Source organism: Haliotis rufescens, unplaced genomic scaffold (genome assembly GCF_023055435.1).
Source record: "Haliotis rufescens isolate VD_foot unplaced genomic scaffold, xgHalRufe1.0.p SCAF_5, whole genome shotgun sequence".
NCBI lineage: Eukaryota > Metazoa > Mollusca > Gastropoda > Lepetellida > Haliotidae > Haliotis > Haliotis rufescens.
This window is the reverse complement of record NW_025964223.1, coordinates 15,950,404-15,965,504: the sequence shown is the minus strand read 5'-3', so window position 1 is coordinate 15,965,504 and position 15,101 is coordinate 15,950,404. Positions and strand designations below refer to the sequence as shown.

Below are 15,101 nucleotides of genomic sequence, written 5' to 3'. Positions count from 1 at the left end.
GGCGTCGACAGATATTTTGCAAATCCTTTCATGCTTTTAGTCAAGGTGCTCACGTGATGTGATGCACTTCGCGGGGTAAGACCTGTTTTATTACAATATAGATCTTGATTATTGAGCAGATCGTCTTGACTTGGTACCGCCATTTTGTTTGAAGCAAAAGCAACTGATATGAGAGATTGAGTCTGATTATATCTGAACTTTTTACCACAGTTTCTAATCACTTGATTTTAGCGTATTTAAAGGAAATCAAGCTCTATGATAAAATATAGATTTTTACCTGAACAGTCAGTTTTTTACCTCTGAATGTGATATATGACTGAGATTTTAGTGATTTTCAACATCACTTTTATTCTATTGGTTGATATCTGATTATGAAAAAGACATTTCTCGCCGCGAATAGCTGCAAAATTGCTGATGCGGCGTTAAGCAATATTCACTCACTCACTCACTCATTGAGTCTGATTAGTCAATAGGAGGGACATGGAAGGGACATACCTCGTATTACGTAATAGCCACTGCTGGCGCAACGATCGAACCTGGAAATTCTAGCCTATTTAAGCCAGGGTGGAAACTGGACTTTTTATAGTCAGTTAACGCCCTTGCCTCGGGAAGATGGAAAAAGGTTTGAACCCCCTACGCGTTTCGGTGTAAACATAAGTCCTATAGCTAATCAGCAAAGTACATTTTTCCCGATAGTACTGTCCAGTGACCCTGCCTTTCACAAAATGGAGTTATGTTCGCGCAGTCATATTGATGCCATCCTTCACCATAACCAATCCACCGACAAATCTGTCTCACGTTAACATTGGCTTGACGATCATTTCGACGTCGCCAGACACGACCACGCCTATCAAGTAAGTGCAACGCGAATAGGGACTCATCTTCAAATATGACACGTGGCCAGCGACGATTACCCCAGGTTCGATGTTCTGTACACTGTTGGCATTGTGACAATTTGTAAGGGGCGATACAGCATGTGGCCATCGCGCATGGAGATGAGATACATGAAGGCGATTTCTAATCGTCTGACCCGTAACTTGTGCACCAGTAGCAATGATGAAACTTTGATTCGTCGTTTGAGCTCAATTTTGTTGAGCCTCGTTTCGAATCATTAAATCCTGTAACTTGTCGTTGACCAGGGGCGCCCTGAGCGGGGTCAATAATAAAATAAGAAAATATATTCTTTCATGTATTGAATAGGTTTCATCCCGAATCCACTGATCATGAATTCGCCTTTTTGTATAACCTGTCACGTTTATAGAGGATAGAGGATTGTATATTCCATTGTTTGTTTAAGTTTAAGTTTATTTTCAGGAATCCGTTCTGATATGAAACGTAATAAAATGTCAGTGTGCATACGAATTGCACTTACCCACAACTAACAGAAGGTCATGCTAAAACGTGAACCTTGTTGTTATCCTGCCTGCCATTAGCATTAAGATGATAAAACAAGGACTGGTCTGAGTAAGACATTCATGTTAAAACTGCGGCATGGCATTACAGTGCGCTAGTACTATGAATCCAGCATTTGCTCGGGCAAATTCAAACACACATGCACACAAACAGACATACAAACAGGCGCAAACGCACACAAACACACATACATACACTATCACTCGTCGCCATATAACTGCAATAATCTGAAACGCGACGTAAAAGCTCATTTCACCTCACCTCACCTCACCTCACCTCACCAATTGAAGCAGGGTTCAATGTTATCAAATAAAGAAAACTATAGTTGGCACACACTTGTACGAGATAAATACGCATCGGCCCATTAAAACATGGACCAGTGTACATGAAGATAAGTACGCTGTTTGAACCTCAAAACGGCGAATTATTGTGCATACACATGTTGTGCGGTTATTTAAGATTATTACTTGAAATTGCAACATAGCATCTTTAAGATAGTATTACTAAGTTGAAATTTCAAGATGCTATGTTCAAAATTCAAGATACAAAAGTTGAAATTTCAACTTATATTCTTGAAATTTCCGTTCTTTAAGGTAGCACTTGCATATAACGCTAAGGAGTTGTGTTAAGTACCAACAAGATATATAGCAACCCACAGACCAAACTTACTGGGTTATGATTAACTGCAAATAGAACCGTGCAAAATATAACATTTGAAACTTCACGCCGCATTTTCAGTTTCAAATTCAATTAATCGTGGTTAAGTCTACAAATATCTTTGGAAACGCAGAATTCTTTTCTTTTAACTCACTTACTCACTTATACATGTCTGCAACTGAAGCATCAAGATCATTAAGGCGATGTTGTTTTACTCTGGACCAGACAAACCAATAACTGAAAGCAAAATACTTACAGCTCAAACTTAATCTGTTAAAATGATAAAGCCCAAACATTAATCGATTGTCAGTCACATAGTTTTAATCACATTGCAAGATTCAGTAATCGGGTTCATCGATTACCATGTCGTACACAAATAAATACTCAAATTGCAGTTTCGTTGTGTTTACAGCATGGGAATGTGTCAAGTTTTTTGTACTAACGCTTTATACAAATGATACAAATTCTTATGCACATGTCAAGGGGTTACTGTCAGCATTACGATGACCCCGTTACGATTCCCCACAATATGTGTTTGCTATTATAATTGATGTTGCCTAAATCCCGATATGAGAGGAATATATCTAAAAGCAGCATGAAACAATACTTCGTCACTTCGCAAAATTATTCTGAAATGGACCTTTTGCTTTGCAGGTGAAAAAATGTGTAACAAAGATGTGTTTTGTGTTTAGTTCCATAAATGGGCTTGGTTTAAGAATGGTTTAAAGAATCATATTGTTTATACATATCTTTTCAATTATTCCGAGGAAATATTAATTTCCTCTTTCAACATATACATGAATATGAGAATGTGTGTTTTCAGAGGCCGGTACTGTGGAGAATTTCCAGAGCACGTCGTTTACATCACGCAATATAACAATGTCTTGGATGCGGCCAGTCAGCACAAATGGAGACCTCTACGAATACCGCCTGGAGGTGTTGAACGGAACCTGTAAACAGCGAATTGTTTTAAACTGTACGGAATGCAAAAGAAATGTACGTTGTTAACGAAAGTTCAGTTTAACCGTGCTAAGGTCACAAAGACAAAGGATCGACATGAAAACTGTCGATTCAGTCAAGTTTTAGATTCGCAAATCCTACTGCCTGCTGATCAATGACCATTGAGATAATTATAACCATTAGCGATGTATCCTGACATAAAGCTTGATAATGTTTACCTTGAATGTTTACATTTTACATTTCTTAAGGCTTCAGTGGAGGGGAGTGAAAACTGTGAAGTCACTACCGTCGTCCCTATATCTGAATCTAACATCAAGAATCCTATGTACATTGTGAATTCCACGATCACAGGACTCCTTCCAGACACTCAGTATTTTGTTAAGGTCGCAGCTTATAACCAGGAAGGAAGAGGAATGGACAGTTACCTACCATTAACAACCGACGAAGAAGGTAAAGTATATTTCTTCCCAATAACATTCTAATCTACTGACGGTATATGTTAAACTCTGAATAGACCCTAATGTACGCGTGTCAATTTGCATCTCTACGTCGTAGAGCTTCGTTTCTAACAACTTGGATTGATCACCTGGGTGTTGATTCATAAGAATGATGGCTGAAGAGTTCTCGGGCTAACTATGATGACCTGCGCTTATGGTGTTGGTTGGACCACCGAGGTCCACACATTTAAGCCAACGATGCTCGAGTGCCTAGCGACAACATCCGTGAGTTTTCCAGGACTTTACCCTTGATATCCTGACGCAGTTCCCCAAGCCGATAAGCATAATCAAGGCAACTAATGTCTGTCCTTTCGGAAAGGACTTTGAAATTCCAGAAAACCGAAGACACCACTTTTCCTGCTGATGGAACAGGCTTTGACTTCTTGGGAGGAGAAAAACATCAGACATTTCCTAGCTTTGACTGACCCAAGACTCATCCATGGGTACAAATCGCTAAAAAAAATCAGCTGGGTCAGCATCAAAACGACGAAGTTCTCACGAGAGACGATGGCCCTGATCATGAGTCTGAAGCCCGTACCCAGAGTGCTGTAACATTTGTCATGCCCTGCTCATTCCTCAGAATGTTCTCAACTCTCTGATCTCATCTTATATCATTATTGACACCGATTTTGTGTCAGATGTCAAACCTCGTTTTTTTCTTTAATGAAACATTCATAAATGATCACCATAGCCTACATCAAAAAGTATCGTATTTATTTCCCTGAAATTACCTAAAGCTGATTTTTTTATTCAACATCGTAGCTGCAAGTGAACCTACTACCTTTATAGCGAGCCAAAAAACCTCCGACAGAATAACGTTAACATGGGCACCACCTGTACCAAGACCTGGAGCTACTCACTACAATATCAGTATCTACGAGAAGAATGAAAACACATCTGTCTACGACTATATCGATACCAAAGGAATAATCGGTATGTCTTCTGACTGTATATGTGTGAAACATTTTATCACTTGTCTATAACAAAGACGTTTGAATTTTACGTTACGTTGCACCAAACGATTATTAAATGAATGTTATCGTGAATGCAAACTTGCAAACTTAAGACCTAGTTATATCCTGACGATCATTAGTATCTACTTTCGTTGGTTATTTACATCCACCATCATTTACAATCTGTATATGTATTTAGTGGTGCCACTTCGACAAACATTATAATGCTGTTTTTGCGCCTGATTATATATAGCGACATTCATTTTCTTTAGGTTATAACCATAACATGTGTACGGTGACAAATTTATCAAGTGCCTGGGAATACAAGTTCTACATTCAGGCCTTCACAATGAAAGGGGGATCTGAAAAGGTCTCATCTGATGTGATGACTGAAGAGTCGGGTGAGTTGTGGCATACAGACATGTGGTATGTCCAAACGTTTAGCTAAATTTAGATGACGATAATAATGATCATCATACTATGGATAGCGTTAACGATGCGATAAGCCAGAGACTCGCATTACACAATTGTTATTCCTGATAAGACATCTTTAACCGTTTAGGTGGAGAGTGAGAAATTTGAAACTCATTTTATCTTTGATTCGTACGTTATTATAGACCATCTATACATTACATTTGGTCCTGATATCAGCTGAAGTTCTAATCTGGAAACCAAAACGGTGGAACGGGCGAAGAGCCAGTATATGATTTTGCGCTTAATAACAAACCACTTATCACCACAAGTGCAGTGACAACAATTCGTCAACTTTATATATTGCTGTAGCATTTTATGAGCATGTATTTGCGCTCGTTTTGAAAAAGCTGTTATTCTTCCGCTATACAGTTTGTTGATAGATAATTAAGGAACACATTGTTGAGGCCTACTGAATCATATACGGTATAGGTCATGAAAGTGATTTGTGATACGTAACAGTATTGTTATTGGCTTTACATTTTGGTAGTTCATTGAGTCATGATCATTGAACTAACCGTCTGAATATCGGTGCTTGCGACAATCCAGAAAAACGATTTTTGATTGTTTCTCCAAAGTCAGACCTAGAAGATAATACGAAGACATATATATTGATATTATTCATTTGTTTTCTCTTTCAGCGCCAACGAAAGTCGTCCAATACTTTGTCGCAAGAATCCCAAATGTTTACAACAGCATAAAACTATCCTGGGAGTGTCCTAAAAAGAAGGATGGAAGGAATGGAATTATAAAGAGTTCAACTTTGATCTACCACTCAAACGTAAAACATACTTGTTTATATTTCATGTAGCGTTCTATATTTTGTGTCTTCAATAATTGGCTAGGAGGTTCGTGTCCAAATGTCTGAGGCGTGTTCATTGTGTATTTGAATGGAATGCAGTTGAGACTACCATTGGTGTTATTCAGTACGTATTTCTGATTGATATTACTTCAACATTTATTCAGGATTTACAAAGACAATTCGTAGCAAAAACTGAAGAATTACAGGTTGAAATCATCCAGAAAAGATCAACAATTAATTAACATTTCATGTTGCCGTGAGACGTTTTGAGTGACTGCAACTTATGCAAACTTATCTCAACTTTTCAAAACGAAACTGGGTGATATGTCGGACTGGCAATTTACAAGGACTAAAGCGTGTAAATTGTCTTATTAATGTCTGTGAATATTTGTTTGATCGACAAGAATAGCTTTGTAATAATGTCCTGTCAGATGTTTAATAATTGACAAACAACCACAAATTCTTTTTTGTTGTTACTCATTTCTATAAACATACGTGACTCTCTGTACTTCAGTATTAATCATTCTTATACGAAAATAGAGTACATATTAAAACATAGAACATAGGTATCAAACACTGTAATAGATTGTAATTGTTTGTAGTTTGTCTCCTCCATACACTCATATACGTTCATAACATCCGTCGTTACAGTGAAGAAAGGACTGCCAAGGACTTTGCCAGAAATTAGTTCTTTTTAATCAGTTGAATGGTACTCTATGCCCACTATATCATCGCTGAATGTGTTTAAACACTGGTACTCCCGCTACATATGTGTAGGTGATCATTCTTGTATATAATTAGCTGACAAGCGAGTCATGAACCCCTCATAAGCGAAATAGCTATTTGACCAATAACTCCTCCTCTACAACACCACTTTTATTTACATATTCTTGACTACTAGTATTCGTTTCTCATGGCATTTCGGAACTAATTTCTGGAGATTTAACGCTGTGACATGACTGAAATTCTGTTCAAGGTGATGTTAAATCCAACTATATGCTTCCTGTGTTAATAATCAGTAATCTATTTGCTGAATGTGTTCGCGAAAATATATTTCAGAAGATCATTGACAGCATTCCTTTGATCGTTATATACGAAACGACTCGAAGTATCCAAACGTAATTATATATCATTATTGACAAGATTAGTGGTTGCTGGTTTTACTAAATAAGTCACACAAAATCAACTCCAGCAACTTCTTCAAAATCTGGCATCACTTTATTTGGTATCTTATGAAATACGTATCCTCATTAGAAGTGGTGGATACAAGTGCTCAAGTGATAAAACGGATGCAATTTGATGTGTACATTTGCGTCAAGACTCGTACAAGGATCCACAATTTGCGGGTTTGAATCCAATATCCACCGTCGTTATGATCCTTGTAGCCCTATGCTCATCGGATTCACCAAAGTACTACATGTCTACTCTCTACATCCTATTTGGCTGAGGTCCCACATTACGTTTGCACAATGCACTATGATAACTATTTTAACGGTAGATATAACTCCCTCACCCTTTAACAGGGAAAATTCAAAATCGTGCACATCTATTGTTTGAGTTCATAGTAATGTTTCTGTGATTAGAAAACATCTGCAAAAGATACAAAGAAAGAGAGAAGGACATATGATAATATCAACGACTGCAGATGGAACCAGGATGTTGAAGTCACGGCGGGGTTCTCTTATAGTTTTACGGTAAGTATGCTACATATGTGGTGACACAATCCAGTCACTACTTTGCGCAAAAGTATATTATCATAAGGGGTCATGAGTAGCATTGTCGTCTAAGACGCCAAAATTGGTTGTGCAGATTTGCGTCCCTTGTGATCCTAGTACTAATCCCATGAGTATGTTTATTGGTTTGTGAGCGTCATACCCGTGCTAGTAGGTTTCGGGTTTCTTCTTCCACATCAAGCTTACACGCCGTGATATAACTGAAATATTGTTCAAAGAGGCGTTAAAGTGAAACTCACTCACTCTGTATCATTCTTCATTTACTTAGGTGGGTTTAAGTTGCGTGGCCGACAAAGAGCTATGTTAAAAAAGGTGATAAGAATATTTATTACTTGCCAGTGAAGAGATCACACGTTTAATAAACATATTGTGACGTGGTTATAAACTTTGTGGTGCAGGGCCCCGTTTGACAAGGCGATCGTACTATAGTGCAACGGCAGTCGTAAGTCTATGTTAAAGTACATGTATGTGAGTTGCGATAACCTTAGCGCTACGATAACTTTGTGGAACGGACTCCTGCATTCTAAAGGTGGACATATATATGATACTAAATTAATACGTTTCAACTTTTGACGTGTTTGAAGTATCATTTAGTTAAACACAATTTTATTATGCCGTGAATCGTGTAGGTGTCAGCCTATTCACACACGACAGTATAATTCTAAAAAAAGTTATCAATGGCAAGTAATAAATAAAATACTAAACTCTCACCCGTTAAAAACCAATTTTATGAAGCTCGTGAATAGTTGTGGTATCTGACTCGCGTTTGCTCGTCAGAAACCAGAACTATTAACTCGTTTCATAAAATTGGTATTACATGGGAGCTCGTTTGGTATTCAATATTTATGTCGCTTGAGGTCAGGTGGGCCGTAAGGCTCAGAACATTTTACCATTGCCACATAATTTGCTTCATGTAGGATACTTGGATAAAATATTGGTCTTCAGTACTTCATCCTTCTTGCACGAGCCGACTAATGCTGTATTGGTGATTGCAGTGAATGACTGACTGCACGTGTCACCGTACCCGGATGTCGTGGATCGCTGATACTGCGCTCTACAATTCATGTATCTACCCCAGACATGCTAACCGCGGCGTAAAAGTACATTCACTCATCAACAGAAACAGATCACTTTGTAACATACTTGCCTTTTATCCTAGCAATGGTTACTAAACATAAAACATGCCTAAAATACCTACTAATGTGGTTTGTATGATTGCCTTGTCTTTCACAACGAGTATGTTTGAATACAGGCTAAAGAGTTTTTTGTGCTTTAGGTTTTCCTTCAAAACACTGTTCCTGGTGCACAGTCTACTATATATGAATATATAGAAGCGGGATGTGAGTATATTTTAAATTACGACAGTAAGCTGTGTTGGCTTGTAAACAAGGATTGTATTTCCGTAGGTTTGCTTCCATAAGCTGCTACTTTTATTAGAAGACAAACTTAATGTTAATAATATGGGAGGATTTAAGAGCTTATGTGGAGTTCTGAATATTTCAAAAGTCACGTTAGGCATGACATGATATCCAAAATATATTCATATTGTCAATCCACGGGTATAACAAAACGAAAGACATTAAGAACAACATTATTTCGCTTGAGAACATGGACTGGGTATTCATGATGGCTGTCAACATGTGTTGAGTGCAAAATACAAACTTTCTCGATATTTTACATCTTACTAAAGACGTCTTTGTCTTACTTTTATTGAGAACATTGCATGTTAAATCGGAGTAACAGAAAGACAATAGCTAAGAAATAATGTAGTGGAGCAACGAATGTGTCTGTCTGTGTGACTGTGTGACTGACTGATATGGACATAGAGAATATGATGCTATTATCTAACTAAAAAGATTTTAAGTTAACAGACCCGAAATACCATGTGAACTTATAACATTACACGTAAACCGCCCGGCAGTGTGGTCCGTTATTTTTTATTTCTTTCCCGGACTACTTGAAGAGTTGAGCCAAACACTTGAAGATGATATTAGTGAGAATGATATGATATGATATATCGACGAAAGTACAGACTCTCAAAATCTGAAAGATGAATATATTGAGTAGTAACATTAAGTGATTCATGTTTGATCATGCATAAATAGTGCCTGTGAATGAATATCGCACAATGGTGTTACCCTTGCAAACAAAAGCCACTGTAATCTGATATACACCTGCAAGGTAAAGGCTATTTGGATTTTCTGATCACATACCCAGCTTGTATAAGTTCAATTACTTTATGTGTTTGAATTAATCAATTTCCTTAGCCCAAGGTGCCACCAGTCGTCAATACACTGTAATGATTGTTGGTGCAGCTTCCGCAGTCGTCGTGTTTGTCATCATCGTCGTTCTGGTTAAATTTTTTTTCGGACGTCGAAGGTAAAATTTTATCATATTGGTTCATATTCATTTAATCATGATAGGATGTGTCGTGTGTTTGACGTTGTTTTCGTCTATCTAGGTACAACGTATGATAAGAGTTCATTAAATGTGAATGTTCAATAAATAATCAGTAGGGATTTGCATCGATTTCCACGTCTTTTATTTGTATATCTCTGGTGTTTTTAGAAATCGCCACATTGAATTTTTCAAGTTACGGCTTGTGATAGTTAAGATAAAAAATAAAATATGGCCCGGACATATGTATTGTTGGGACAACTCATCATACGGCAGTATATGTTATTTAATATATGATGGGCGGCGCCTTGATCTCGCCTCTAGTGAGGATAGAATGAACGATGAGGCTGCTCGCAAACCATTCTTTGATGACGAGTTGTTGCTTTTTTCTTATTTGGTTTTCAGAAACGTAGGCCAAAGTGCAAGACGCCTGTCTACACAGGGGATTCAAATTGGGAATGTTATTGCTAATAAAAGGTAAAACTAAGATGCCTTTGCAGTAAACTGATCCGATGATGTAAGTATTGTTCAAGAAAACATAAATGTTGGGGTGATCGCGATAAAAATCATTCTTTTGTAAAAAAAAAACACTCTTATATTGTTTTGTTCCGTATCCACTTCCAATTTGAAACAATAAGTAAACCCAGAAATCTGAGCTTGAAAGAGTTCAGTGTGAAAACAACAAACAAAGAAATGGTATACAATCAACAATTCTATTGTAAAATTAATCAGGTTTACAAATCAATACGCATTACTGCCAAGCAATTATAATAGTAGTACATAATAGAGTGGCAGCGTAACATTTAATAGCAGTACAATTACGGTGGCAGGATAAAATACAATATCAGTGGCAATAGTAAAACGGTCAGTGATAATAGTTTTCACCTGGCAGCAACAGTAGTCAAGCTTCCAAAATGGAACTAGGGCTGGATACACGCGGTGCACAGTGATATTCACACGACCGCTGGTCTTGGTGCAATGTGAGATGTAGTGTGAGATGCGAGAGGCATGCATTTTCCCACTTATTTATAGTCATCTAGAAACGTCCATACATGTACCATTCTGGACTAGTCTGCATCTCTTCTATAAGAGTCCAGACCATGCAGGATTAGTATATAGCTTTTCTAGAAGAAACAAAGCACCAATGTGCTAACATTAGATAGTACGAAATTCTAAACAACTAACCATCGTCAAAACACAAAGCTATAAACTTCTACTAAATCTCAAAGAGAACTAATTTAATACAATTACAACATTGTTTAACAATAAATTACACTGCCATATAACAGTTCATATGTTGTGTTTGTTTGTTTTATTCAGGCCTATCAGGATTTCAGAGTTTGTTGAGCGTGTAGATGACATGCACAAAGACTCAAACATGCAGTTCTCGGATGAATTTGAGGCAAGTGCTAGGATACAACCGGAATCGTACAATCGACTCTGCTTGTAGCAGAGATTTCTTGTGGCTACGGAAAGGGTTTTGTCGCTTTAATGTATATTCCGATATACATCATAACATTTAAAAGTACGTACGTAAATAATAACACTGATTAGATTAATTCATAGTTTGACGTATATCCCTCAGTTTCATGTTAAGGGAATATGTGCCAATCTTCGTTAGTGTAATATTGGTGATTATGAAACTTGTGTATTATATGTTACAAAACGGTTTTGTTCTTATTTAGGATATAGGTACTATAAGTCCAAAACATGCTTGCGCAGCTTCAGAAACCGGTGGCAACAAACTCAGGAACAGATATGTCAACATTCTTCCATGTACGTCTTCGTATATTGTAAATGTGCAAGTATTCAGTACATCAGAAACCAAATGCCATGAAGCATGAAAATATTTATTATCTACTCAATACACTATACACTATTCTATACACGTGTTCACCTACAGCTATGATACACGATTATCATAATAGTCTAGTAATCTTCGTCTCAAGTGATTTAATTTATATGTCATATTTGCTCTGATCATACATTATATACCAATTTATCGCCCACCCAGTTGATCACACTCGGGTGAAGCTGCGGTCCTTAGCAGATGACGATGAGGACGATTCGGATTATATCAACGCTAATTATATTCCGGTAATTCAACGCCTCGTTCGATCATATTATAAGGCAAATGCCGAGGTACCTCATGTTATAAAATTCGACTTATATATATGTGTATCGGATGGACAGATTTTGTTGAGTGTATGTCATCGTATTACGACGGAGTTGGACGTTGATCAATCCTCACCCACTGATTTTCTTGTCCTAGCAGATTTACAGGCAACCGATATGTAGCTGGAATGTTGCTGACTGTGACATGAAACAACAAGAAGCAATGTAATAATGTGACTCGCACAATGACACGAATATGCTCTCATTTACTGCTTGGACCCGTGAAGATCCGGGGTAGAATAGCTCTTCAGCATCCCATGCTTACCGTAAAAGGCGACTATGCTCATCCTAAGAGGCGACTAACGGGATCGGGTGGCCAGGCTCGTTGACTTTGTTGATGGATGTCATCGATCCCAATTGCGTGGATCGATGCTCATGATATTAATCACTGGATTCTCTGGTCCGGACTCGATTATTTACAGACCGCCGTCATATAGCTGGAATATTGCTGAGTGTGGCGTTAAGCAACAAATAAACACACAAACAAAACACTTACTGCTTGACAATATGTCGCCAGTGCCGGCATGACATGAATCATAGCGCTTTACTTATCTTTCGACCGCCTCCGTGGTCTAGTGGTAGAGCGTCCGCCCGGAGAGCGGAAGGTCCGGGGTTCGATCCCCGGCCGCGTCATACCAAAAGACGTTAAAAGATGGTACTTGTTGTTAGCCCATCTGGTGCTCGGCATTAAGGGGCTAAAACAAGGACTGGTCGGCTCGGAGTCAGTATACTGTGTCTGAGTGGGGTATTCATGTAAAATTGCGGCATGGTATCTCAGTGGGCTAGCACTATAAATCGGCATCAGTCCGGACTAGTACACACACACACGTGCATGCACGTCGCTATATAAGTGCAATAATCTTGGACGCGACGTTAAACTCAATTTCACCTCAGCTCACCACTTTTCTTTCATTGTTAACAGGGCTACAACTCTCCACGCGAGTACATCGCTACCCAGGGCCCTATGACCGGGACTGTGGCGGACTTCTGGAGGATGATATGGGAGCAGGACGTCCACATCATCATCATGCTGTCAGACCTGATGGAGAAGGGCAAGGTCTGGTTTCACACGATTTTTACCATGTCATCACATTTAGTTGATAGCCTTCTAATCTTGAAATGTCTTAGTTTACAAGGCCCTGCAACATATTCTGATAGCTTTATGTTCATGTTACTTGAATTCAATGTGATAAAGTCGGAAGCGTACAATTAAATTTGCTTTTTGCATATATTGTTGATGATTTCGCGAACACCTGGTATCATCAGTATTTGATAGTGACTCATAACCACATGCTTATGATACAGTTGGAATTGTACATTCGACTCAGCTTCTTAGCAGATTTCTTGTAGTTGTGGCTTTTATTTTTGTAATATATAGTTTTCTTCGTTTTAAAACCTACAGCAAAGATTGATACCTTGATATCAGTTCAGTTATTATGATTCTCATCAATACAAGAGAGTGGTTTAAGTTTTGTCCTTGCTTATTTACACACAGTCAGTAATAGCACGAGCGCACTTAGTTGGAGAACCTGAATTCAACTAAAGTTTACAAACTGTTTGTTATTTGCTCAAAACTATGTTTTATGAAGTGTCTTCATGTTACAGTGTTAATTGTATTCGCGTGGAACTTTAATTTTGTATTAATTACATGGAACTACCTTATATTTTGAGCTTAGGTGCAATATTAATCTTCATACAAAAGCTTTGGGCATATTTTTAAACACATACACGTAGTTCCTTATCGTAAGAAATGGTTCACACTCATACGATCTTTGGCAGTATTCTAGTACTCGAATCTTTGTGAAAAATTGTTTATCTTGCAGCCCAAGGTCGACAGGTATTGGCCAGAAAACATCAACGAACCAGTGCAACATGGAGAGATCATTGTCGAGATGATAAACTACTCACCACTCAGCAAATACGTCATCAAAATCTTCAAGATAACGAAGGTATGTTTATATTTTTATGGTCGGTAACATATATATTCAATGTCCAAGCAATGTCACCACAATGATATGTCAGTAATAGAAATGGATGTATTGAATTTTATTACGTAATAAAAAATTACTTGTAAAACCAATCGTGTATCCTTTGAATGGCAGTACTCAAGTAGATCTGAAATACGGGTCGTTCCATTTAGGTTGTTACCCATTGAATCACTCGTCATGTCATTTACTGTTATCCAGAGGGATGAAAGTCGGAAGGTCCGCCATTACTTCCTCCCAGGCTGGCAGGACTTCGGTGCTAATCTTACCTCCGATGACGTCATCAGCTTTGTCAGAGATGTTCGGATGACAATAAAGCCCACGGAAAAAGGTCCAATCTGTGTTCACTGCAGGTAACGTTCTCTTATCATGTTCATAGACATATTCTATCAGTGTCTATGAACATGTGTATGGTCTGATTAAGACCTTTGTCATCCAAAACTGGCTTCCACAGGAGATATCGCTTGGGTAAGATCAAGCGATGTCGCAATATCATGCTTGCAGACCATTGTGACGTCATTGGGTTACTTAGCATCACGTCACACTCATATGGCATCACTTATCTCTCTGTCCCTGAAATTGGTTAGCTGTTCTTTCTTGACTCAAGAAACCAAAAAAAGTCTGATAAACCATATTTGGGAAATCAAATCGGATGTTCATTTGTATTTCCCATAGTTATTGAGAAACGTCCTTCATGTCACATTGAAATGTATTCAATAATGTGGTTACTCTATTACGACTTCTATACCCTGAACCGTATGCAAAGTGCCAATTTCACTAATTTCACAGTTTCACTTCATTTCCTTCTCAACAAATGTTACTTATAACATTTGTTAAGATACACGTATAAACATGTCCTGAGCAGCGCTGGTGTAGGGAGGACTGGAACGTATGTCTCTCTGGACGTCTTCAAGCAGGCCATAGACGAGGAGAACTTTGACAAAGAGCTGGACGTGTTTGACTTTGTGATGAGGATGAGAGAAAACAGATCCTACATGGTCCAGACAGAGGTAATGAGACATTGCCTTTAATACACAGAGACCATGTACGGGAAAATG

At 38.1% G+C, this 15,101-nt stretch overlaps 1 protein-coding gene across 1 annotated transcript in view; it reads left to right on the top strand.

Moving 5' to 3' along the window:
• Positions 1-15,101, top strand: part of LOC124113240 (tyrosine-protein phosphatase 10D-like) — a 45,084-nt gene that overhangs the window by 26,498 nt on the left and 3,485 nt on the right. Inside the window, exons 8-23 of the mRNA XM_048383867.1 lie at positions 2,894-3,066; positions 3,279-3,480; positions 4,290-4,460; positions 4,753-4,881; positions 5,593-5,732; positions 7,337-7,447; positions 8,763-8,880; positions 9,754-9,865; positions 10,289-10,360; positions 11,204-11,285; positions 11,569-11,659; positions 11,898-11,980; positions 12,981-13,115; positions 13,882-14,007; positions 14,245-14,396; positions 14,909-15,053. Of these exons, the coding sequence (XP_048239824.1) occupies positions 2,894-3,066; positions 3,279-3,480; positions 4,290-4,460; positions 4,753-4,881; positions 5,593-5,732; positions 7,337-7,447; positions 8,763-8,880; positions 9,754-9,865; positions 10,289-10,360; positions 11,204-11,285; positions 11,569-11,659; positions 11,898-11,980; positions 12,981-13,115; positions 13,882-14,007; positions 14,245-14,396; positions 14,909-15,053 (2,042 nt within the window). The remainder of the gene's footprint in view (positions 1-2,893; positions 3,067-3,278; positions 3,481-4,289; positions 4,461-4,752; positions 4,882-5,592; positions 5,733-7,336; positions 7,448-8,762; positions 8,881-9,753; positions 9,866-10,288; positions 10,361-11,203; positions 11,286-11,568; positions 11,660-11,897; positions 11,981-12,980; positions 13,116-13,881; positions 14,008-14,244; positions 14,397-14,908; positions 15,054-15,101) is intronic.